This window comes from Hemitrygon akajei, chromosome 21 (assembly GCF_048418815.1).
Source record: "Hemitrygon akajei chromosome 21, sHemAka1.3, whole genome shotgun sequence".
Taxonomy (NCBI): Eukaryota; Metazoa; Chordata; class Chondrichthyes; order Myliobatiformes; family Dasyatidae; genus Hemitrygon; species Hemitrygon akajei.
The window spans coordinates 5,034,347-5,060,190 of NC_133144.1; the positions used below are offsets into that span (position 1 = coordinate 5,034,347).

The 25,844-nt window shown below is 42.1% G+C and overlaps 1 protein-coding gene across 3 annotated transcripts in view; it reads right to left on the minus strand.

Moving 5' to 3' along the window:
* otud7a (OTU deubiquitinase 7A) overlaps window positions 1-25,844 on the minus strand; it is a 317,398-nt gene that overhangs the window by 102,634 nt on the left and 188,920 nt on the right. For 2 of the 3 annotated variants that reach the window (XM_073024742.1, XM_073024743.1), the window contains 3 exons: window positions 20,795-20,896; window positions 20,582-20,709; window positions 17,947-18,059 (listed from right to left, as the gene is read on the minus strand). In XM_073024742.1, coding sequence (XP_072880843.1) covers window positions 17,947-18,059; window positions 20,582-20,709; window positions 20,795-20,896 — 343 coding nt within the window. The remainder of the gene's footprint in view (window positions 1-17,946; window positions 18,060-20,581; window positions 20,710-20,794; window positions 20,897-25,844) is intronic. The other variant, XM_073024744.1, reaches the window with a different exon arrangement.

Here is a 25,844-nt window from a genome sequence, read left to right on the forward strand (position 1 = left end):
TCCTGGCCTGTACTGTGCTGTACTGTACTGATCTATGTTTTATGTTCTATTAACAGGCACAAGTTTAAGTTGAGAGAGGTATTGGCCAAAAGGAACTACAATCTACAAATGGGTAATTTCAAATAAATCAAGGATAATGGAAGGAGGCGGACCAATTGACTTTGTTCCTGCCATGTGCTTGGAGTTGGAGTCTGCCATTTTGTGGAACAGTTTTGCATCCTCCATTTTGTGTGTTGGTTGCTTGGCTTGATCAGTGTTTTAAATAAGACACAATGATGCCTCAGGTAATCTGCTAAACTAGGGATCATTTCCAAATAAGAAGTTAGTTGTGAGGTGTTCTTTGGTTGGGTATAACATGCAGGTTTATGAATGTCTGGTCTGTGTGTTTCAAGCTGATTGAGAACAAAGAGCCATAGATTACCGATTATCATTTGCTGGGAAGAGGGTAAAAAATGGATGCTGGCCTGGAGCAGAGCCAATAAAAAGGTGTTAAAGGTCAGATACATGACCTGTAGACCAGTGGTCCCCAACCTCCGATAGCAGTCTGCGAAGCTTGCAGGGGTGCAGCAGTAGCCAGTGCGTACCCAGCACATCTTTAAGAAGAAGCCAAAATAAACAAGCTAATTAATTAGGCCCAGATCGCTGATCAATTGCCTCTGATCTGGGCCGACATTTACGTGCCAGACAGCACCTAATTAATTAACTTGTTTATTTTGGCTTTTTTCTTAAAGATGTGTTGGGTGCGCACAGGCTACTGCTGCATGCTTCACGGCCCGGTATCGGTCCGCAGCCCGGAGGTAGGGGACCACTGCTGTAGACAATGACACTGGAATGCAATATTTGAATTGGTAAGATAAAAGCAGACGCTTCAAGTCTGCTGGCAGCAGTAACTCTATATGAGAATAAATATTACAGATGTGAGGTGCCTCATGGACAGATGGAGATTCGAAATGGGACTATGAGGTACATATGGCTAGCAGCAGAAACTCCTTTTTAACTGGTAATATCTTTTCTATTCTTTGACTGTTCATGGAAGATCAAAAAACTTAATAGGTGTTCAGACATTGATTGCATATGTTCATCTGTTGAGATAATAAAAGTACTTGACAGTAAATATATTTTCTCTGTGTCTTTCTGATCATTATTACAAGGGGTGATTCATGTAACAGAAAAGTTTAAAGGAGTTTTTTGTATACAATGAGTGGCAGGTGACTAGAATGCGTTGCCAGGGAAAGTCAAAAAGAAGCACTTAAGAGGCATTTAGATAGCACATGAACAGGCAAGGAATCTGTGTTGGATGTACTATCAAAACACAGGCAGACATGGAGTGAACACTTGAGGTAATGAGGGGAAGCTGCCTTTTGGGAAGACTGATCATTCAGTGCTCAGTTCAGAAAGGCAGGCAGGTGATGGGGACCACTTGGATCCTACAGACTCTCACTGCCTTTGATAAATGTAATGGAAGTTGTCATCTCTCCTCTGTCCACACTTCCTGGTAGCAAGCTCAATGGTGGTCACTGAGAGGCCATTGAGCTCCAGTCTGTGGACTGAACAGGTCACTTCAAACCTTTCATTGCTTTTTCAGCCTTCAAACAAGTTCCAAGCACAGCTGAAGTAAGACTGGGGTTCAAACCAGCTTTGTCAATAGTATGTCTATGAAAGTTCTCAGTTACTCAGGTCATTGAATATCAAGGCACCTGGACTTTCTGTGTTGACCAGAAGATGTTTTGCCACTCATCTGAGAGGCTTCTTTAGTTCTGATCCATGATGGGTAGATTTCCAGTTTTTAAACTCTGAGTTGTTTAAAGGTATAGCAATGACATGAGGGTTGTTATGAGACGTAGAGGTAAGGAGAGGGTCATTAGTCTTATCTTTGTGTGAATGGAGGTAAGTGGAGACCATGGAGTAAACATGTTAGGATTGCATTGTAAGTAGCTGATAGGTGGCGTCACACCCCACCTCTTGGTTTCTTGGTTCTTGGTCCTCCAAAATATTCCGCATGGAATTTAAACTGGAGGTGGCGGAGGGTGGACTTAAGAAGGAGATTTTTGAAGAAGAGCTGTCTTAAATTAAATTGGATTTGTTTATGTGACTGTAGGATGAAGATTATTCTATGCTTTAATTGTGCGGGGGAAGAATGAATTGTTGTACACATCTGACTTGCTAGTTAGTATTTCAAATTGAAATGAGTGCCCTTGTCTGCTCCTAATTGGTTTGGGTTTGGTGTAGGATTGGTAGTCTATGTCAAACTGACCATTTAACTTTTTGTAAAAACAGGTCAGGCGGTGTGCTTCACATCTATCTTGGAGAGAGTTCCACTTTAATAAATTCAAAAGTTGGGTAACACTCGCTTCTCTCTCATAGGTATTTGTGACAAATCAGGCTGCATGCCTTTGGACTTGCTCGATGGAAATAGTGTTTTTATGTATGGGTCCCATGCAGCAACTGCATATTCCAGATGTAGCCTAACAAGGGTGAGGTACATCTTCTCCTTGACAGAAGTTGAACAATGATGAAAATTGCATCTCAGAAAATTTAGGATTCACTGTTGCATGATGTGTCTGACCATTCCAATGCAGATCATTCTGGATTTTGATACCAAGATACCAACCTTCCATCCTTGGACTCACTTTACACCACACGCTGTCGGAGCAGTGCTGCCAGGATAATCAAGGCTAAGTCCCACCCAGCCGGCACACTTTTTGTCCCACTTCCCTTCTGGAGAAGGTTCAGGAACATGAATATACATACGGCCAGATTTGGGAACAGCTTCTTTCCAACTGTGATTAGACTGCTGAACAGATCCTGACCTGGATCTGGGCCCTACCTTCCAAATATCTGGACCTGACTTGCACTACCGTACCTTCCCTTTTCTATTTTCTAATTACGATTTATAATTTAAATTTTTGTTATATTTACTTTGATTTGTACTTCAGGGAGCACGAAGCGCAGAAACAAATATCACTGTGATGATTGTACGTTCTAGTATCAATTGTTTGGTGACAATAAAGTATTTGTATTTGTATTGATCTGTTTGGTTTCTTCAGGGGTGATACCCAGGATTTTATATGATGTTTTACCTGGCTTTCTCTTCCTGGTGACACGCATGGTTTCACATTTGGAAGGATTGAACTGCATGTCCCATTGTTGTGACCACTCAACCATACTATCAAGATCTTTTTGGAGAGCATCTTCATCATCAGCTGACTTAATTGGACGGTATATCAAACAGTCATCAGCAAAAAGTCTAGTGGTACTTGTGACTTTTTTGTGGATGTCATTAATGTAAAGTAAAAACAAATGTGGGCCCAGCACTGTGCCCTGGGGTCTACCACTTAATACTGGATGCCATTCAAGGCTTTTTCCATTCACGCACACACGCTGAAGACGTTTTGTCAATAAACTGGAAATCCATCTTTTAGTATTAAAGGGAACACCGTAGAAGTCGAGCTTCCTAAGTAATCTTTGGTGGGGAATGACATCGAATGCTTTAGAAAAATTGAGCTCTACTAAATCAGTGGTGACATTGCTATCAAAGTTTCTGGCCAGGTCATTTGTTCAGGAATGAGTTATCAGAATCAGGTTTATTATTGCTGGCATGTGATGTGAAATTTGTTAACTTAGCAGCAGCAGTTCAATACAATACATAATAATAAACAAGTAAATCAATTACGTATATTGAATAGATTTTTAAAAAATGTGTGAAAACAGAAATACTGTAAATTAAAAAGAAGTGAGGTAGTGTCCAAAGCTTCAATGTCCATTTAGGAATCGGATGGCAGAGGGGAAGAAGCTGTTCCTGAATTGCTGAGTGTGTGCCTTCAGGCTTCTGTATCTTCTACCTGATAGCAACAGTGAGAAAAGGGTAATGCCCTGGGTGCTGGAGGTCCTTAATAATGGACGCTGCCTTTCTGACACACCGCTCCCTAAAGATGTCCTGGGTATTTTGTAGGCTAGTACCCAAGATGGAGCTGACTAGATTTTCAACCTTCTGCAGCTTCTTTTGGTCCTGTGCAGTTGCCCTTCCATACCAGACAGTGATGCAGCCTGTCAGAGTGGTCTCCACGGTACAACTATAGAAGTTTTTGAGTGTATTTGTTGACATGCCAAATCTCTTCAAACTCCTAATAAAATATAGCCGCTGTCTTGCCTTCTTTATGACTAAATGGATATGTTGGGACCAGGTTAGATCCTCAGAGATCTTGACACCGAGGAACTTGAAGCTGCTCACTCTCTCCACTTCTGATCCCTCTGTGAGGATTGGTATGTGCTCCTTCATCTTGCCCTTACTGAAGTCCACAATCAGCTCTTTTGTCTTACTGACATCGAGTGCCGGGTTGTTGCTGCAGCACCACTCCACTAGTCAGCATATCTCACTCCTGTATGCCCTCTCATCACCACCTGAGATTCCACCAACAATGGTTGTATCATTAGCAAATTCATCAGTTTGTCAGTAATGCACCTCTCTATATAAATCTATAAAAACTCCTTTTAGTGATGATTGCAGTATGCTGTTGTTTCTGAGAATACATCCTACATATTAAAGTACAAGTTCCTGTGCATCTTTAGAATATAAATGGTCAGTTATCACGCTCTTCAGCCCAAATAGTTTGTCCTAAATATCAAACACCCTCTTACACCAATTCCATTTTATTCTTCCATATTCCCTTTAACTTTCTTTAGATTACACCACTCATCTACATGACAGAGACCATGTATCTTTGGCATGTGGGAGGAAGCCAGACCACACAGAGGAAACCCATGTGGCCACAGGCGGACTGCACAGACAACACTTAGAGTTTCGAGTTGAAATGTGTTGTTTAGCTGTGAATCATTAGAGCTACTACACATTGGTGCAGCTGGTGGCAATGACGCTCTTTATTGCTTCTTTGTTAGAGGGGCTCTTCGCCAGTTAATGAGCCCAAACTACAGCTTACAGGTAGAAATGAATGCCATGCATTTGGAGAACTGTCTAGCCAAATATTGTTGGTCACTTCTCTTAAAAATCTCAAGAAATGCCTCTTGCAAGCTCATCAAAAATGCTCTTGATTGGTGGTAGTCAGAATCAGAAACAGAATCAGGTTTAATTTCAAGGGCATATGTTGTGAAATTTGTGAATTTAGCAGTAGCAGTACAATGCAATACATGATAATATATAAAGTAAAGAATAAATAAGTAAATCAATTAAAGTATGTGTGTGTGTATTAAATAGTTAAATTAAAAACAGTGCAATGCAAAATCAGAGAAAAAAAGTGAGGTAGTGTACATGGGGTCAAAGTCCATTCAGAAAGTTGATGAAAGCTGTTCCTGAATCACTGAGTGTGTGCACTCAGGCTCCTGTACCTCCTTCCTTACGGTAGCAATTTGAAGAGGGCTTGTCCTGGGTGTTGGGGGTACTTAATAATGAAACATCACTCCTTAAAGATGATTTTTAAGAAACTACAGAGGCTAGTACCCAAAATGGGCTGAATAAACATTACAACTTTCTGTGGGTTCTTTCAATTCTGCACATTAGCCCACACACCACCCACCCATACCATACAATGATGCAGCCAGTCAAAATGCTCTCTGTGGTACATCTGTAAAAGTTTTCAAGTATTTTTGGTGACAAACCAAATTTCTTCAAACTCCTAATGAAATATAGCAACTGTCTTGTCTCTTTTATAGCTGCATGACATGTTGGGACCAGGTTAGATCCTCAGAGACCTTAATGCCCAGGAACTTGAAATTGCTCACTCTCTCCACTTTTGATCCCTCTATGAGAACTGGTTTATGTTCCCTCATCCTACTTTTTCCTTAAGTGCACGAACAGCTCTTTGGTCTTGATGACGTTGAGTGCTATGTTGTTGCTACAACATCATTCAGCTAGCTGTTATATCTTGCTCCTGTACAACCTCTTGTTTCCATCTGAGAGTTTGCCTACAATGGTGGTATCATCAGCAAATTTATAGATGGTATTTGAGCTATACCTAGCCACACAGTTATGGGTACAGAGGGAGTACAGCAGTTGGCTGAGCACACATCTCTGAGATTCTCCAGTGCTGATCGTCAGTGAGGAAGAGATATTATCACCAATTCGCACAGATTGTGGTCTTCTGGTTAGGAGGTCAAGGATCCAATTGCAGAGGGAGGTACACAGGCCCAGGTTCTGTAGCTTATTGATCAAGACTGTGGGAATGACAGTGTTAATGCTAAGCTATCATCAACGAACAGCATCTTGATATAGGTGTTTGTGTTGTCCAGGTGATCAAATGCCATGTGAAGAAGTATTGAGATTGTGTCTGCTGCACTTTTGTGGTGACAGGCAAATTGCACTGGGTCCTGTCCTTGCTGAGGCAGCAGTTGATTCTAGCCATGACCAAAGCACTTCATCACTGTAGATGTGAGTGCTACAGGACCGTTCACACTGCTCTTCTTAGGCACTGGTATAATTGTTATAATTGGTAGTAGTACCAACTGGATGCTGAATCACCAAGCCGTACACTGATGTCTAAATATCAGCCTGTAGTTTTTCTGTTGACAGAAACCCACAGCTTAGGAAAATTAAAAGCAAGTCGTCACTGATATTCTCATATAGACCAGGCATAGATGATACCCAGATTAAGATACTATTGATCTGAGATTCTGTTTGTTTGATTTCTGTTAAATAAACCATGTAATATTTCTTAAATGAAGATTTAAAATGATGAAAAAAGAAATCATTGATTAAGAGTTTTGAGTAACAGATATAGCACAGAAATGGAAATATAGAGATTGGAGGTGACAAAGATCAAAGAAAAGGAAGCAGATTCCAGGTTCCACATCCAATGAGTGCTGTGCCTGTGGGAATGTAGAGTGATTTCAGGTGAAGAGAAATCATTGTGTCCATTCCTCTTTTAAAAAATGCATGTGTGTCGGTGTTAGATGACGACAAAAATAGGCATAACTATGTGAGAACATCTATCTTATCTGAAACATTAATGGGGATGGGGGAGAAAACAGGAAAGGCACCTGATTCCTATGTAGGCCAAAAACCAGTATGAGTTAGCATCCTTAGGAAATGGGAAATCCAATCACAACTGGGTAAAGAAAACAAAGCATAAAATATACTAAATCAACAACTAACAATATCAATGATAAAGTCAACTACTCAGTCCTTTCATGAAAACACAGCTGATCTTCGGTGCCCTTAGTACGTCTTACAGACATCCAGTGGTTTAATATGGAAGTTGATATTGCAAATCCTTACTGGATAATAAAAGCTAAATGAAACAAAACCAAAAGCTGCAAAATAAACTTTCCCCAGTGTAGTTAAACTCTGCAGCAGACCATAAGACATAGGAGCTGAATTATGCCATTTGGCCCAATGTGTCTACTATGCCAGTCAAGCATGAATGATTTATTATCCCTCTCAATCCCATTCTCTGCCTTCTCCCTATAACCTTTGATGGCATTGCTAATCAAAAATCTATCAACCAAAATATTAAATATATCCAATCACATAGTCTCCACAGCTGACAGCAGCAATAAATTTCACAGATTCACCACCCTCTGACTAAAGAAATTCCTCCTCATCTCTGTTTCAAAGAAACATCTTGTATTCTAATACTGTGTCCTTGGAAAGACTCTCTCCACATTCACACTTTCTAGACCTTTCAATAGAACACACCAGCACAGAATAGGCTGTTCTGGTCTACGATGTCATGCCAACCTATAACAAGCTCTAAGGTCAATCTAACCGTTTCCTCCTACACAGTATATAGCCTTCTATTTTTCTATTATTCACGTCCCGATCTAAGAGTTTCTTAAATGCCCTTAATGTATTTGCCTCTCCCACCACCCCTAGCAGCAATTTCCATGCACCCACCACTCTCTGTGTAAAAACTCTGACATTCCCCTTATACTTTCCTCCAATCATCTTAAAATTATACCCCTTGTATTAGCCATTTCCATCCTGGCAAAATGTCTCTGGCTATTTACTCTATCTATGCCACTTATCATCTTGTACAACTCTATCAAGTCATCTTTGCTCCAAAGAAAAAAGCCCTAGTTCATTCAACCTATCCTCATAAGACATACACTCTAATTGAGGCAGCATTCTGGTTAATCTCCTCTACACCCTCTCTAAAGCTTCCACATCCTTCCTATAGTAAGGCAACTGGAACTGAACAGAATACTCCAAGAGTGGTCTAACCAGGATTGTATAGAGCTACAACATTTCCTCACGGCTCTTGAACTCAATTCCCCAACCCATGAAGGCCAACACATAATATTACCTTAATCACCCAATTAACTCGCATGGCAACTTTGAGGGATCTATGTATGGAGACTCCAAGATCTCACTGTTACTCCACACTGCTCAGAATCCTGCCATTAACCCTGTATTCTGCCTTCAAATTTGATCTTCCAAAGTGAATTGCTTCACACTTTTCTGAGTTGAACTCCAACTGCCACTTCTCAGCTCAGATCTGCATCTTGTTAATGTCCTATTGTAACTGGTGATAACCTTTTACACTAGCCACAACACCACCAGCCTTTGTGCCATTTGTAAACTTACTAACCCACTTTTCCACATCCTCATCCAGGTATATATAAAAATTACAAAGAGCAAGGATCCCAAAACAGATCTCTGATGAAAACCACTGGTCACCAATCTCCAGGCATAGAATCATAGAAAATAGTGCAGGAGTAGGCCATTCGGCCCTTCGAGCCTGCACTGCCATTCAGTATGATCATGGCTGATCATCCAACTCAGAACCCTGTACCTGCTTTCTCTCCATACCCCCTGATCCCTTTAGCCACAAGGGCCATATCTAACTTCCTCTTAAATATAGCCAATGAACTGGCCTCAACTGTTTCCTGTGGCAGAGAATTCCACAGATTCACCACTCTCTGTGTGAAGAAGTTTTTCCTCATCTCGGTCCTAAAAGGCTTCCCCTTTATCCTTAAACTGTGACCCCTCGTTCTGGACTTCCCCAACATCGGAAACAATCTTCCTGCATCTAGCCTGTCCAATCCCTTTAGAATTTTATATGTTTCAATAAGATCCCCTAATCTTCTAAATTCCAGTGAGTATAAGCCTAGTCAATCCAGTCTTTCTTCATATGGAAGTCCTGCCATCCCAGGAATCAATCTGGTGAACCTTCTTTGCACTCCCTCTATGGTAAGAATGTCTTTCCTCAGATTAGGGGACCAAAAACTGCACACAATACTCTAGGTGCGGTCTCACCAAGGCCTTGTACAACTGCAGTAGAATCTCCCTGCTCCAGTACTCAAATCCTTTTGCTATGAATGCCAACATACCATTTGCCTTTTTCACCGCCTGCTGTACCTGCATGCCCACCTTCAATGACTGGTGTACAATGACACCCAGGTCTCGTTGCACCTCCCCTTTTCCTAATCGGCCACCGTTCAGATAATAATCTGTTTTCCTGTTCTTGCAACCAAAGTGGATAACTTCACATTTATCCACATTAAATTGCATCTGCCATGAATTTGCCCACTCACCTAACCTATCGAAGTCACCCTGCATCCTCTTAGCATCCTCCTCACAGCTAACACCACCGCCCAGCTTCGTGTCATTCACAAACTTGGAGATGCTGCATTTAATTCCCTCGTCTAAATCATTAATATATATTGTAAACAACTGGGGTCCCAGCTCTGTGCCTTGCAGTGCCCCACTAGTCACTGCCTGCCATTCTGAAAAGGTCCCGTTTACTCCCACCCTTTGCAGAATACACTCTATCTACAACTATCCTTTGCCCTCTATGGGCAAGCCAATTCTGGATCCACACAAACAAATTTCTCTGGATCCATGCCTCCTATGCCTCCTGACTTTCTGAAAGCCTACCATAGGGAACTAAGCACCTTACTAAAATCCATGTACACTGCTCTACCTTCTAAACTGCTTTGTCATATCCTCAACGAATCAATCAGGCTTATGAGATATGACCTGCCCTCACAAAGCCATCCTAATCAGACTATGCTTTTCCAAATGTTCATAAACACTGTCTCTAAGAATTTTCAATAATTTGCCCACTACTAAAGTAAGGCTCACTGGTCTATAATTCCCAGGATTACCCCTATTCCCTTTCTTGAAATACGGAATAGCATTTTCCACCCTCCAATCATCTGGTACTACTTCTGTGGCCACTGAAAATGCAAAGACCTTTGCCAAAGGTGCAACAATCTCTTCCATCACCTCCTGTAGCAACCTGAGTACATCTTGTCCGGTTGTGGGAAATTATCTATACTAATGTTTTTCCAAAAGCTCCAGCATATCCTCTTTCTTAATATTGATATGTTCTAGCATATCAGCTTGTTAATGCTGTCTTAACAATAATCATGGTCCCTCTCACTGATGAGTACTGAAACAAAGTATCCATTAAGTACCTCTCCCACCTTCTCCAATTCCTCTTCTATCTTTGATTGATCCTACACTCATTCTAGTCATCATCCTGTTTATCACATATGTGCAGAATGCCTTGTGGTTTTCTTTAATCCTACTTGCCAAGACCTCCTCATTCCCATTTTTAGCTCTCCTAAGTCCTTCCTGGCTACCTTGTATCTCTCCAGAGCCCTGTCTGATTTTTGGTCCCTGAACCTTAGCTTCTTTCTTCCTCTTGCCTCCTGTGAACCATGGTTCCCTTACATGGGACAAAACTAGCCAGAACTCCATGCAAACAATCCTTAAACAAGCTCCACATTTTCATTGTACATTTCCCTGAATATATCAATTCCCAAATTATGTCTCCAAATTCCTGCTTAATAGCATCATAATTCCCTCTTTACCAATTGAATACTTTCCAATGCCATCTGCTCCTATCTCTCTCCAAGGCTATGGTCAGCGAGTTGTGGTCACTGACTCTAAAATGCTCTCCCACTGATAGACACCTGACTTGTTCATTGCCTAGAATCAGATTCACTATAGCCTCTCCTCTATTCTACAACACACAGAAGTGTTTGCTGGGACCCCTTATATTTCGACCCTATCTAAACCTTTTGCACTAAGGAGGTGAGAATCAATATTAGGAAAGTTGAAGTCACCCATGACAACAAACCTGTTATTTTTCCACCTTTCTAAAATTTGCCTCCTGATTGGTTGGGGGGGGGGGGGGGTCTAAAGAATACTCCCAATAAACTGATTGCTCCCTTCCGTTTCTGACTTCTACCTATACTAACTCAGTAGACAATCCCTCCACAATATCCTCCCTTTCTGTAGCTGTTATTCTATGCCTGCTTAGCAATGCCTCTACTCTACCTTTTAGCCCCCTCACTGTCCCTTTTGAAACATCTAAACCCCAGAACATCCAGCAGCCATTTCTGACCTTCTGTCATCCAAGTCTCTAATAGCTACAATGTTGTAATTCCTTGCACGGACCCTTGCTCATTACACTTGTTACTGATACCTCTCTGCATTAAAGTAGAAACACTTCAATACATACTATCGACTGCAATGTTGCCCTATCCTTTGTCAGTCTCTCCACACACTGCATCTCACTGCAACTCTGGTTCCCATCCCTTCCCAAACTAGCTTAAACACTCCCCAGCAGCTCAGGCAAACCAGTCGGCAGGAAGAATGGACCCCCTCATATTCAGATGTAACTCATCCATTTTTGTACAGGTCATACCTTTCCCAGAAGATACCTTAGTGATCCAGAAATCTGAAACCCTGCCCCCTACACCAATTCCTCAGCCACACATTCATCTGCCAAATCATCCTATCTTTGCCCACACTGGCAAGTGGTATAGGGAACAATCCAGAGATTACTAACTTTGAGCTCCTGCTTTTCAGCTTCCTAACTAGTTTCCTATATTCTCTCTTCAGGTCCTCATGCCTTTTCCTACCTATTTTGATGGTACCAAAATATGCCATGATTTCTTGCTGCTTACGCTCCCCCTTCAGAATGTAGTGGACCCGATCCAACATGTCCCTGACCCTGGTACCTAGGAGGCAACATACTATCCAAAAGCCTCTTTCACTTCCACAGAATCTGCTGTTCATTCCCCTAATTATTGAATCCCTGATCACCACTGATCACCTTTTTCTCCTCCCTTCCTTTCTGAGTCTCAAAGCCAAACTCAATGCCATTGACTTGGGTTTCTCCAGCTATGCCCTGTGGTTCATTCAATAGGTTTCAATGAGTTCCCTCTCATTCTTTTACACTGCAGTGAGTACTGGCCTAAAACTATCAAACACTCCTCATACATCAACACTTTCATTCCTGGGATCACCCTTGTGAACTTCCTCTGGATCCAATCCAATGCTGGCAAATCATTTCTTTGATATTGGGCCAAAAACTGTTCACAATACTCCAAATGTGGTCTGAACAATACCTTATAAAGCCACAGCATTACATCCTTGTTTTTATATTCTAGTCCTCTTGAAATGAATACTAAATTGCATTTCCCTTCCTCACCACTAACTCAACCTGCAAGCTAACCTTTAGGGAACCTCCCCCCACTTGGGCTTCCAACTCCTTTTGCACCTTCGATTTCTGAATCTCCTTCCCATTCTCCTAATATACCCAAGTCCTTCTGCTGCCTCCTTGCTTCCTCAACACTACCTGCCCTTACGCCTATCATCGGCATATTCCAAATCATTAATATCTAACATGAAAAGCAGTCTCAAGTTGACCCCTACTAGTCATTCATAGCCAACCACAAAAGGTCCCCTTTATTCCCACTATTTGCCTTCTGCCACACAGCCAATCTTCTCTCCATGCTAGTAACTTTCATGTCCTACCTTGTTTAGCAGCCTCATGTGCAGCAACTCATCAAAGACCTTCTGAAAATCCAAGTTAACAACATCTATTGACTCTCCTTTGTGTATCTTGCCTGTTATTTCCTCAAAGTCTGCTGAACTCTACACAGCAAAGCTCAGAATACATTAATTGCAACTTGATTCAATTTTTGTGATACTGTAAATTCTGGTTAATTGGGCCATCAGTTAATTGGGGCAGCCACTTATTTAAGACAACTCTTAAAGAACAAAAACTAATTGAGAAAAGAGCTGGGATTCTCTTTGTTTATTTGAGACAATATGCTGCTTAATTGGGACATGAGACTTCTACTGAACATTTGCCTAGTTAGTTAGTTAGTATGCTAGTTAGCATCAGTAACAAACACTCGTGTGGCCGTTAGACACTACACCGTGCTTACAGCAACCACTTTTTCAAATAGCATCAGCTGTGTGTGCCTGAGTTATGTTACTCGTTTGGCTAATGGATGGTGATTCAAAAAGCAGTGATTTTTAGCACTACTTCAGAAAGGAAGGGAATGAAAGCTATGAATTCCTCCGTCAATAATCATTAGGAACTAATACACGGGGGACCAGGGTCCTGGCAATTGCATAACTAGAGTTGTTGATGGAGCTAAATAGTAGGGGGTTGCTTCAACAACTTGTTTCAAATTTACTGAAACTTATTGAATATTGAAAGGCTGAGATACAGTGGACATGAATAAGATGTTTCCTATAGCGGGAGAGTCTAGGACCAGAAGGCACAGGCTCAGAATATACTAAGACATTTAATACACTGGCTAGGTTTCTCGACCAGGGTACACCAAGTATAGGAATAAGGACATTACGTTTCAGTTGTATAAGCTGCTGGTGAGGCTGCACTTGGAGTACCACGTACAGCTTTTGTCACCCTGCTAATACAAAAGATGTGGTAAACTGCAAAGATTGCAGACAAGAATAAGATGCCATAAGACAGACAGACAGACATACTTTATTGCTCCCGAGGGAAATTAGATTTTGTTACAGCCGCACCAACCAAGAATAGTGAAGAAATATAGCAATATAAAACCATAAATAATTAAATAATAATAAGTTAATCACGCCAAGTGGAAATAAGTCCAGGACCAGACTATTGGCTCAGGGTGTCTGACACTCTGAGGGAGAAGTTGTGAAGTTTGATGGCCATAGGCAGGAATGACCTCCTATGATGCTCAGTGTTACATCTCGGTGGAATGAGTTTCTGGCTGAATGAACTCCTGTGCCTAACAAGTACATTATGGAATGGATGGGAGACATTGTCCAAGATGGCATGCAACTTGGACAGCATCCTCTTTTCAGACACCGTCAGAGAGTCCAGTTCCACCCCCACAACATCACTGGCCTTACGAATGAGTTTGTTGATTCTGTTGGTGTCTGCTAGCCTCAGCCTACTGCCCCAGCACACAACAGCAAACATGATAGCACTGGCCACCACAGCCTTGTAGAACATCCTCAGCATCGTCTGGCAGATGTTAAAGGACCTCAGTCTCCTCAGGAAATGGAGACGGCTCTGACACTTCTTGTAGACAGCCTCAGTGTTCTTTGACCAGTCCAGTTTATTGTCCATTTGTATCCCCAGGTATTTGTAATCCTCCACCATGTCCACACTGACCCCTTGGATGGAAACAGGGGTCAGCGGTTCCTTAGCCCTCTTCAGGTCCACCACCAGCTCCTTAGTCTTTTTCACATTAAGCTGCAGATGATTCTGCTCACACCATGTGACAAAGTTTCCCACCGTAGCCCTGTACTCAGCCTCATCTCCCTTGCTGATGCATCCAACTATGGCAGAGTCATCAGAAAACTTCTGAAGATGGCAAGACTCTGTGTTGTAGTTGAAGTCTGATGTGTAGATGGTGAAGAGAAAGGGAGACAAGACAGTCCCCTGTGGAGCCCCAGTGCTGCTGACCACTCTGTCTGACACACAGTGTTGCAAGCGCACATACTGTGGTCTGCCAGTCAGGTAATCAATAATCCATGACACCAGGGAAGCATCCACCTGCATCACTGTCAGCTTCTCACCCAGCAGAGCAGGGCGGATGGTGTTGATCGCACTTGAGAAGTCAAAACACATGACCCTCACAGTGCTCGCCGGCTTGTCCAGGTGGGCGTAGACACGGTTCAGCAGGTAGACGATGGCATCCTCAACTCCTAGTTGGGGCTCATAGGCGAACTGGAGGGGGTCTAAGTGTGGCCTAACCATAGGCTGGAGCTGCTCTAGAACAAGTCTCTCCAGGGTCTTCATGATGTGGGAGGTCAATGCCACTGGTCTGTAGCCATTGGAGCCACTGGGGCGCGGCATCTTCGGTACAGGAACGAGGCAGGACGTCTTCCACATCACAGGAACCCTCTGGAGACTCAGGCTCAGGTTGAAGACATGGTGAAGTACTCCACATAGCAGGGGGGCACAGGCTTTGAGCACTCTGGGGCTGACACCATCCGGGCCTGCAGCCTTGCTTGGATGGAGACATTTCAGCTACCTTCTCACCTGTTCAGCTGTGAAGCCCACCGTGGTGGTTTCAGGTGAGAGAGGGGTGTAGTCACGAGAGCAGAGTGGGGGGCTGTGAGGAGAGGTAGGAGGGGAGAGTGGAGTATGTGCTGGTTGGGGGCCGACAACAGATGAATCATGTGGAGGATGGGCAGGGGCCACAGTGTCAAATCTATTGAAGAACAGGTTAAGTTCATTGGCCCTGTCCACACTGCCTTCAGCTCCTCTGTTGCTGGTTTGCCGGAGCCCAGTGATGGTCCTCATCCCACTCCAGACCTCTCTCATGTTGTTCTGATGGAGTTTCCACTCAAGCTTCCTCCTATACCTGTCTTTAGCCTCCATGATCTTGGCTTTCAGGTCCCTCTGTATTGTCCTCAGCTCCTCTCTAAATGCCCTCTTTTTAGCGTTCAGGATGTCCTTAATGTCCTTTGTTACCCATGGCTTGTTATTTGAATAACAAAGGACAGTTCTTGCCGGAACATTGCAGTCCACACAGAAGTTGATGTAACCAGTGATGCACTCTGTGAGCCCATTAATATCCTCTCCATGTGGCTCACAGAGGGCCTGCCAGTCTGTCGCCTCAAAACAATCCTGGAGTGCCTCATAAGCCTCCCCCGACCATTTCCTCACTGACCTCAAGGTTGCAGGTTTACTCTTCACCAGAGGCATGTAGTAGTAGTAGTTGAGGCAGGTAAAATACTACTACTCAAGCAGCACTTTGGCTGGTACACGAAGGGGTGGAGCGTAGAGGGATATGGGTTGAACACAAATAACTTTGGGTGAACTGGACTGATTGGGGCAAGGGGTCTGGATCCGTGCTATACTGCTCTATGACTCTAAGGTTTCATGGGCAAATATCTATGCTTAATTCTATCTGAAAGTAACTATAGCTTAAACAAAGAGTAGCTAGTTTATTTGGTACACTTGCACATTAATGCAAATATATAATCAGCCAATCATATGGGCAGCAACTCAATATATAAAATACAGTTGGCCCTCCTTATCCGTGGGTTCTGCATGCACGGATTCAACCAACCGTGGATCAGGAAAACCCAGAAGTTCTCTCTCCAGCACTCATTGTTTGAACATGTACAGACTATTTTTTCTTGTCATTATTCCCTAAACAATACAGTATAACAACTATTTATATAGCATTTACATTGTATTAGGTATTATAAGTAATCTAAAGATGATTTAAAAGTACAGGCAGTCCCTGGGTTATGAACGAGTTCTGTTCCTGAGTTCATCTTTAAGTCAGATTTGAGTTGGAACAGGTACATCCGGTATTATTTAGCGTCAGTTAGTCAAATGTTTGTCTTAGTATATAGTATATATTTTACCTTTCTATACACATAAAATACTTAAGAAACAAATGTATTTCAATAATTAAACCACTGCGTTGCTTAGTAATAATTGTAGCTTTCATCGGGGCAGGGCCTTTCACGTGCTCCATTAATATTGTTCCGATCGTTGACTGACTGTAGCCAAACGCTTTTCTAATGACTGATGGCATTTCACCTCTTTCCGATCACTTTATTACTTTCACCTATTTTCAATCGTGATCGTGATTATTTTCATGAACAGAAACACTGTGGATTCAGAGCTGCGCCGGGTCCTAAAGTCCACCACACTGAGACAGATTAAATAAAGGACTTGAGCATCTGCGTTTTTTGGTATCCATGGGGAGTCCCGAAACCAATACCCTGTGGATAAGGAGGGCCAACTGTAAGTATATAAAAGTCAAGAGGTTCAGCAGTTGAGAGCAAACCAGAATGGCAAAGAAATGTGATCTAACTTTGACTGTGGAATGACTGTTGGTGCCAGATGGGATGATTTGAGTATCTCAGAAACAGCTGATCTCCTGGAGCTTTCACGCACAACAATCCTAGAAGACCTTTGACAAGGTGCCACACATATCTAGAGCCTATCTAGAGTTTACAGAGAATGGTGCTAGAAATAAAAAAAAATCCTGTGAGCTGAAGTTCTGTGAGCAAAAACATCTTGTTATTGAGAGGTCAGAGAATGGCCAGACTGGTTCAAGCTGACATGAAGGTGACAGTAACTCAGATAACCACACGTTACAACAGAGGTGTGCAGAAGAGCATCTCTGGACACACGTCAAACCCTCAAGTGGATGGGCTACAGCAGTAGAAGACCATGAACATACATTCAGTGGCCACTTTGCTAGGTAAAGGAGGTGCCTAATAAAATGGCCACTGAGTGTAGGTAGTGTTTGAACAGCATGAAAATATTCTTGTCTTTCAGATTTCTGCAGAACTTTAACTCTACAGAGAAAAGAAAACATTTATATGGCACATTTTTAAAACTTCAATTTATCCTGCAACACAGGTGATGTAGGGCAGCACAGCAGGTGAGTTGTACAGAGCATCCTCCTTCAACTGGTGAAATCAATGCCGATTTGGGTTCAAGCATTGGCAAAGACAATGGGAAGAACAGCTTGCTCTTTACAGAAGCAATCAGTGTACCATTAATTATCAGTTGACTACCTATTGTACATTAAATTACAAGATTTACCAAATAAAATGATTTAACACAATAGAGGTCTTTTAGTTCCATGCATTTAAAGTGAATATTTCTTTATAAAGTATCAGCGATCAAGCAAAACACTTGTATTTGGAACTTATTGCAACTAGACATGCTTTTATTAGTATGAACAGTTCAGTCATCTAAACAGTCCACTTACCCACCACAGGTGCCTGTATTCTTACTGCAGTGTATTCGAGGCTCACTGGAAGCAAGCTTAAGTAGCTCATTCCACTCTCGCTCCCACTCCTCTTCAGTGTAAACCAAGCCAGACTAGTTTGTCCAGTGAAAAATAGGCACAATTTAAATTTGATGCTATACTTTAAACATGTTTACAGAATTCAAATCTCAAATTGTTAGGAAAGCAATAATTTAAGTCCATTATAAGACCACAAGACCTATGAACAGAATTAGGCCATTTGGCCCATTGAGTCTGCACCGCCATTCCATCATGACTGATTTATTATCCTTCTCAAACCCATTCTACTGCCTTCTCCCTGTATCTTTGATGCCCTAATTAAACAAGAATCTATCAACCTTTGCCTTAAATATACCCAAAATGACTTGGGCCTGTACAGCCATTAGTGACATAGAATTCCACAGATTTCACTACATTCTGGCTAAAGAAAATTTTCCTCATTTCTGTTCTAAATGGACGTCGCTTAATTCTGAGGCCATGCCCTCTGGTCTTAGAGACTCCACCACGATAGGAAACATCCTCTCCAAATCTACTCTATCATGGCCTTTCAATATTCAGTAAGTTACAATGAGATCCCCCTCTATTCTTCTGAGTACAGGCCCACAGCCATCAAAGGCTCCTTGTATAAGCCTTTCAATCCCAGATTCATTTTCAAGGACCTCCTTTGAAATCTTTCCAATGCCAACACATCCTTTCTTATACAAGAGCCCAAAACTAATCAAAGTACTCCAAATGAGGCCTCCCCAATGCTTTATAAAGCCTTAACATTACGAAGTTGCTTTAATATTCTAATCCTCTTGAAATGAATGCTAACATTGCATTTGCCTTCCTCACCACCGACTCAACCTACAAATTAATGTTTAGGGAATCCTGCACAATGACTCCCAAGTCCCTTTGCACCTCAGATTTTTGAATGTTCTATTTACAAAATTGTCTACACTGTTATTTCTTCCACCAAAATGGATAACCATACACTTCCCGACACTGCATTCCATCTGCCACTTCTTTGCCCTTCTCCTAATCTGTTTAAGTCCTTCTGTAGCCTCTCTACTTCCTTAACACTATCTGCCCCTCACCTACCTTCATATCATCTGCAAACTTGGTCACAAAGCCATCGATTCCTTCATCCAAATCATTGACATATAATGTAAAAAGAATCAGTCCCAACACAGAGCCCTGTGCAACACTACTGGTCACTGGCAGCCAACCAGAAAAGGCTTTCTTTATTCCTATTCTTTGCCTCCTGCCAATCAGCCACTATTTTATCTATGCTAGAATCTTTCCTCTAATACCATGGACTGGTAGTTTGTTAAGCAGCCTCATGTGTGGCACCTTGTCAAAGGCCTTCTGAAAATCGAAGTACACATCATCCACCGATTCTCCTTTGTCTATCCTGCTTGCTATTTCTTAAGGAAACATGCTGACTTTGCCCTATTTCTCCATGTGTCTCTTAAGTACACCAAGTTTAGGTGGACATTTGATTACTAATTGTATTAGTTCAGTACATCACTGTGGTCCAAAGGGCCTGTCCTCATGCGGTACTGTAGATTGCCTATATGTTTTATGAAGTGTATATTCGCCCACTTTTAAGGGAAATCAGCATGCAGCACTTCTGCTCCAACTCATCAAAACCCTGCAATCCAGCTATTGTTTCTAAGCACAAATGATTGGGGAAGAGGTGTCAAGGATCTTATCTTTAGATGGGTCATTGCTGCCAAGAAATTGAATATGGCTGTCCAGACATAATTCGGAATGATGCCCTGTCTCGAAGTCTGTGGGCATAATAAAAATTATCCCTTTAAAATCATAGTATATACTGTGTAAGGGAGACAAACAACCAAAAACATTTATAAATAGATTGTGGTCTGTTGACAATGAAATACCAAGAGGAGGATTAATTGGAGACGATCTATCCATGTTCATGATTTAAAATGTATCCAGCTCCTACAGAGCTAAATATATAACATTTAAAAATCTATTGACCTCTGTCCTGAATATTCTCAAGGACTGAACCCTCTTGGGTAGAAATCTCTGGAGATTCACAGCAATCTGAATTATGTTATTTCTTTAGTTGGGGCCACCCAGCCATGGAAAATTTCAGCCCTTCATGCTCCCTTTCAAGGCCCTCAAGAACTGTCCACATTTGAATGAAATAATTTTTCAGATCACAGCCTCAGTATGCTTAACGTCTCCTTGTTAGTAAACCTGCCATTCTGAACATCTGCCTGGTGAACTCCCTTTATAACAACATAACACCATCTTTGGTACGAAAGCAATGGAAAGCAGATCTGTATACAATATCACAAATGCAACCGAACCAGTCTTTACATAATTGAAGGGAGTGTTCTCTATTCTTAACCTGACCCAAGTATTGGGAAATTTCCATTGTCTTGGACCACATCTGCCAACAGATTCATGACAATCTCAGTGGAAAATTAACTCCATGTAAAAGATAAAGCATAAATCCACTTTTGATATATTTAAGTTTGGTGAGAAAAGCAGAATGCCTTAATTTGCCTTAAGCAACCTTTATCCTGCAGTCCAATTTTCAGTTAATATTACAAAGTGAGAAGTCAATAAAACTATATGCACTTACCTCCTTATTTTGCTGGGTTTGCTGCCACCTCCATCTCCTCTTTAGTGCTTCTCTTTCTGGGCCATTTTTCATCATGGCATAAAGAGCTTTTCGAAGTATCAGGTCTCTATCATGGAAACCCCACATGCCTATAACACAAGTGAGTGCTTTTTAAGTCAAACTTTTCAGAAATTTGCAATAAAATATATAGAATGTACAGCACTCATGTATTACCTAGAGAAGCTGCATGTAAGAGGCAGTTCCCATCTCCTGTTGTTGCCAGTGGCAAAAGTCGCTTGCAGCTTGAACAAACAACTGACCACCAATTGAGTCGGCCTATAAAAATCAACAGTTGGTTCATTAGCAAGATGGCCTCAATATTCATTGATTTGCAGTTTGAACCCTTTAATGATTATACAGTCATTTATATTAATTTACATTAAATGCTGGAGGAACAGCTGGAGAAACAAGTCAGACAACATCTATGGAGGGGAATAAGGATGGGAATTTATTTCCCCAAAAAAGATGCTACCTGACTTGCCAAGTTCCTCCAGCATTTAGTATAAATTTATTTTATTTGGTGGCATTTTGTGAATATTCATTTGTTCACTACAGTTGTTTACCATCATATATTTGTGGTAAACAAACTTTATCTATCAACCCATGAGCCTCTGTATTCAGCACATCATTCTCCGCAACTTCTGCCATCTTCAACGGGACCCTACCACCAAACAGATTTTTTCCTCCCCCATCTCTCCACTTTCCACAGGGATCGCTTCCTCCATGATTCTCTGTCCATTCATCCCACCTCACTAATCTCCCTCCTGGTAATTATCCCTGCCAGCAGAAAAAGTGTCATACCTGTCCATTCACCATCCCTACCCCTACCTCCATTCAGGGCCCCAGTCCTTCCAGAAGAGCAACACCTCCCCTGCAAATCTGCTGGGGTTGTCTACTGAGTCCAGTGCCCCTGATGCGGCCTCCTCTACATTGGTGAGAACCCTCGTAAATTGGGGGACCACTTTGTTGTGCACCTCTGCTCCATCCGCCAAATGCAAGACTTCCCGGTGGCCAAACATTTTAATTCCCATTCCCTTTCTGACATGTTGGTCAATGGCCTCCTCTTGTACCACGAGGTTATTCTCAAGGTGGAGGAGAAACACCTTATATTCTGTCTGGGTAGCTTCTAACCTGATGGCATGAATATCAATATCTCCTTCCAGTTTAAAAAAAATCACTCCCTTCCCTTCTTCTTCCATTCCCACTCTGGCCTCTTACTTCTTCTCTCCTGCCTATCACCTCCCCCCGGGTCTCCTCCTCCCCTTTCGCCTATGGTCCGCTCTCCTCTCCTATCAGATTACTTCCTCTGCAGCACTTTACTTTTCCTCCCTTCTCTTCCCCCCTATCTAGCTATCCACCCTTCCCCTCCCCCCACCTATTTATTCTAGTGTCTTCCTCCTTCCTTTCCAGTCCTGAGAAAACATCTTGGCATAACATATCAACTGCTTGTTCATTTTCATGGATGCTGCTGGACCTGCTGAGTTCCTCCAGCATTTTTTGTGTGTTTCTCTGTTCTACCCTTTTTAATTCTAAAGGGAATAACCTCACATTTGTCTACACTGAAATTAATTTGTCATAGTTCTGCCTATTCATTTAATCCAGCATTATCATTTTGTAGTTAGTGCTTTGACGATCTCCCCATCGTGGATGCACTAACGAAATAGTATTCGTGGCTTCCCAACTTACCATCCATATGACAAATACTATAGTATTTAATTGTATCAGCTTTTGACCCAGCACAGATACTTGTGGTAAGTTATTTACCGTAGATTTCGCACTACAGAGCGCACCTGATTAAAAGCCGCTGGCTCTAATTTTAGAAAGAAAATCAATTTTGTACTTGTACAAGCCGCACCGGATTTTAGGCCGCAGGCGTCCCACGTTGTAATATGAGATATTTACACAGAAAGATATTACACGTGAGGATTTTTTAACTTTTAATTAAATCCATATGGTAACATAAACAAATACATATTGCAAATGCTTTTTTTCGAACCGTGCCTGTAACGCGGCTACTTTTAAATATACATACGTATCGGTAACACACAAATTACGTTGCGTATACTTTTTTACTGAACAACATTCCAATATCTCCTAACGACTGGTAAAAAATATATATACTGCAGCCTACCAGGAAAAGTTATTGATCGCCTTTAACTTAAAAGCAGCGTTCGCTCGGGTCTAATGCCGCTCGCCCCCCACCTTCCCGTTTATCGCAAACCGGTATTTCCCACAAGACGCGGAGAAACCGGGTACTTAAAACACTTCTAACTTTAACTAGAAAATACTAACAAATGAATTACTAAGCGAAAATATTATAAACTAAATAACTGCCATAAAGGCAGCACAATGCTTTTCTTCGAGTATTTTCCATGTTGATGAGGGTTAGTACAAATGACTGATTTACAATAATTTAATTGTGAAAGTGCGCTTGATTTATCGTACAATTTCATTGGACCTCTGTGAACTACTCATCAATTTTATTGGTCTACTGTTACGAGGCAAAATGTTTTTGGCGGCATGAAAAAAAAACATGCATTAGCCGCACCGTAGTAAAGGCCGCAGTGTTCAAAGCTGTTCAAAATGTGGGAAAAAAGTAGCGGCTTATAATCCGACATCTACGGTAATAAAATCTCAAATCATTTCCATAGCAATGTTCATAAAGTGATATTGGTAAGATTTCACTATAGCAATCGTCTCTAATGACAGACTTATCGAAATGTCTGCTGAAATCCACATAAATAGCATAAATAAAAATTCTCCTGCGAACTCTTTTAGGTATCTTTTCAAATAAATTCTACTAGGTTTATCTGTGGTGATAGATATTTGAGTTATTAGCTAATTCTCCCAAAGAATTCCTGTCAAAGTCAGGAAGCAAAAGGTTAAGCGTGGTGCGACTTGCATTCTGAACTGTGTATATTTTAACGCAAGAACTATTATAGGAAAGGCAGATGAGATACGGGCATGGATCAACACATGGAATTTTGTGCCATTAGTGAGACTTGGTTGCAGGAGGGGCAGGACTAGCAGCTCAGTATTCTGGGGTTCTGGTGTTTTAGACGTGATAGAGTGGGAGGCATTAAAGGGTGGTATTATTAGTCAGGGAAAATGTGACAGCAGTGTTCAGTCAGGACAGACTGGAGAACTCGCCTGGCGAGGCTTTATGGGTGGAACTGAGGAGTAAGGAAGGTATGAAATGTTAATGGGGCTGTATTATAAGTCACTCAACAGACCTAGTGATTTATTGGAACAATTTGTCGCGAGATAGTAAATAGTTGCAAGAAACATAAGGTTGTTATACTAGGTGATTTTAACTTTCCACATATTGACTGGGGCTCCTATGCTGTAAAAGGACTAGCTGGGATAGAATTTGTCAAATGTGTTCAGGAAAGTTTCCTTAATCAGTACACAGAAGACCCAAGAGTGTGTGATACTTGATCTCCTATCAGGGAATGAGACAGCGCAGGTGACAGAACTCTGTAGAGGAATACTTTGTATCTAGTGATCATAACGCCATTCAAGGTAATTATGGAAAAGGATAGGTCTGGTCCTCCAGATGAGATTCTAAATTGGAGAAAAGCTAATTTTGATGGTATCAGAAATTATCTGATAAGGATAGATTGGGACAGGCTGTTTTCTGGCAAAGGTGTACTTGGTAACTGGGAGGCCTTCAAAAGTGAAATTTTGGGAGTGCAAAGCTTATATCTTCCTGTCAGAATAAACGGCAAGGATAACAGGTTTAGGGAACCTAGGGTTTTGAGAGATATTGAGGTCCTGGTTAAGAAAAAAAAGGTGCATAGCAGACATAGGCAGGTAGGAACAAATGAGGTATTTGAGTGTAAGAAAATCAAATTGGAAAGGCTAAAAGAAGGCATGAGGTTGGTCTAGCAGACAAGGTGAAGGGAAATCCTAAGGGTTTCTACAGATGTGTTAAGAGCAAAAGGATAGCAAGGGAGAAAATTGGTGCTCTGGAAGATCAGAAAGGTAATCTATGCGTGGAGCCAAAGAAATGAGGGAAAATCTTAAATGGATTTTTTTTTAAACTCGGAAGACGGACAGAGTCTATAGAAGTAATGCAAAGCAGCAACAAGGTTACAGAGAAGGAGGTGTTTGTCGAATTTATAAGTATTTGGACAGACAGGGACTGATTAAGGATTGTCAGCACAGTTTTATGTGTGGTAGATAATGTCTGACTAATCTTATAGAGATTTTTGAGGAAGTTACTGGGAAAGTTGATGAAGGCAAGGCAGTAGATGTTATTTACATGGACTTTAACAAGGCATTTAACAAGGTCCCACACGGGAGAAGTTCAAGAAGATCAAGAAGTTCAGTCAACACGTACAAACATGCTGGAGGAACTCAGAAGGTCGGACTGCATCCGTGGAAACGAGCAGTCAACGTTTCCGGCTGAAACCCTTTGTCAAGGCTGAAGAAGGAGGGGGCAGGGGCCCTATAAAGAATGTGGGGGGAGGGTGGGAAGGAGAAGGCTGGTAGGAGCCAGGTGAAAAACCAATCCCTTCTGCCGTCATCACTGATGCCCTCACCCACATCTCCTCCATTTTCTGCACTTCGGCCCTCACCCCATCCTCCCGTCACCACAACAGGGGCCGTGTTCCCCTTGCCCTCACCTTCTACCTCACCAGCCTCTGGATCCAACATATTATCCTCTGCAACTTTTGCCACCTTCAACGGGACCCTGCCACTAAGCACATCTTTCCCTCTATACTCCTCTTCACTTTTCACAGGGATCATTCCCTCCATGACTGCCTGGCCCACATGTCCCTCCCCACAGATCTCCCACCTGGTACTTATCCCTGCAAGCGCAAATGCTACACCTGTCCCTACACCTCCTCTCTTACCACCATTCAGGGCCTCAAACAGTCCTTCCAGGTGAGGCAACACTTCACTTGTGAGTCTGTTGGAGTCATTTATTGCATCCAGTGCTCCCGGTGCGGCCTCCTCTATAACAGCGAGACCCAACGCAAATTGGGGGACCGCTTCATCGAGTACCTCCACTCCGTCCGCCACAACAGACAGGATGTCCCAGTTGCCACCCACTTCAACACTGCTTCACATTCCCATTCGGATATGTCCATACATGGCCTCCCCTACTGCTATGATGAGGCCAAACTCAGGTTGGAGGAGCAACACCTCATATACCATCTGGGTAGTCTCCAGCCCCTTGGTATGAACATCGAATTCTCCAGCTTCCGGTAATTCCCTC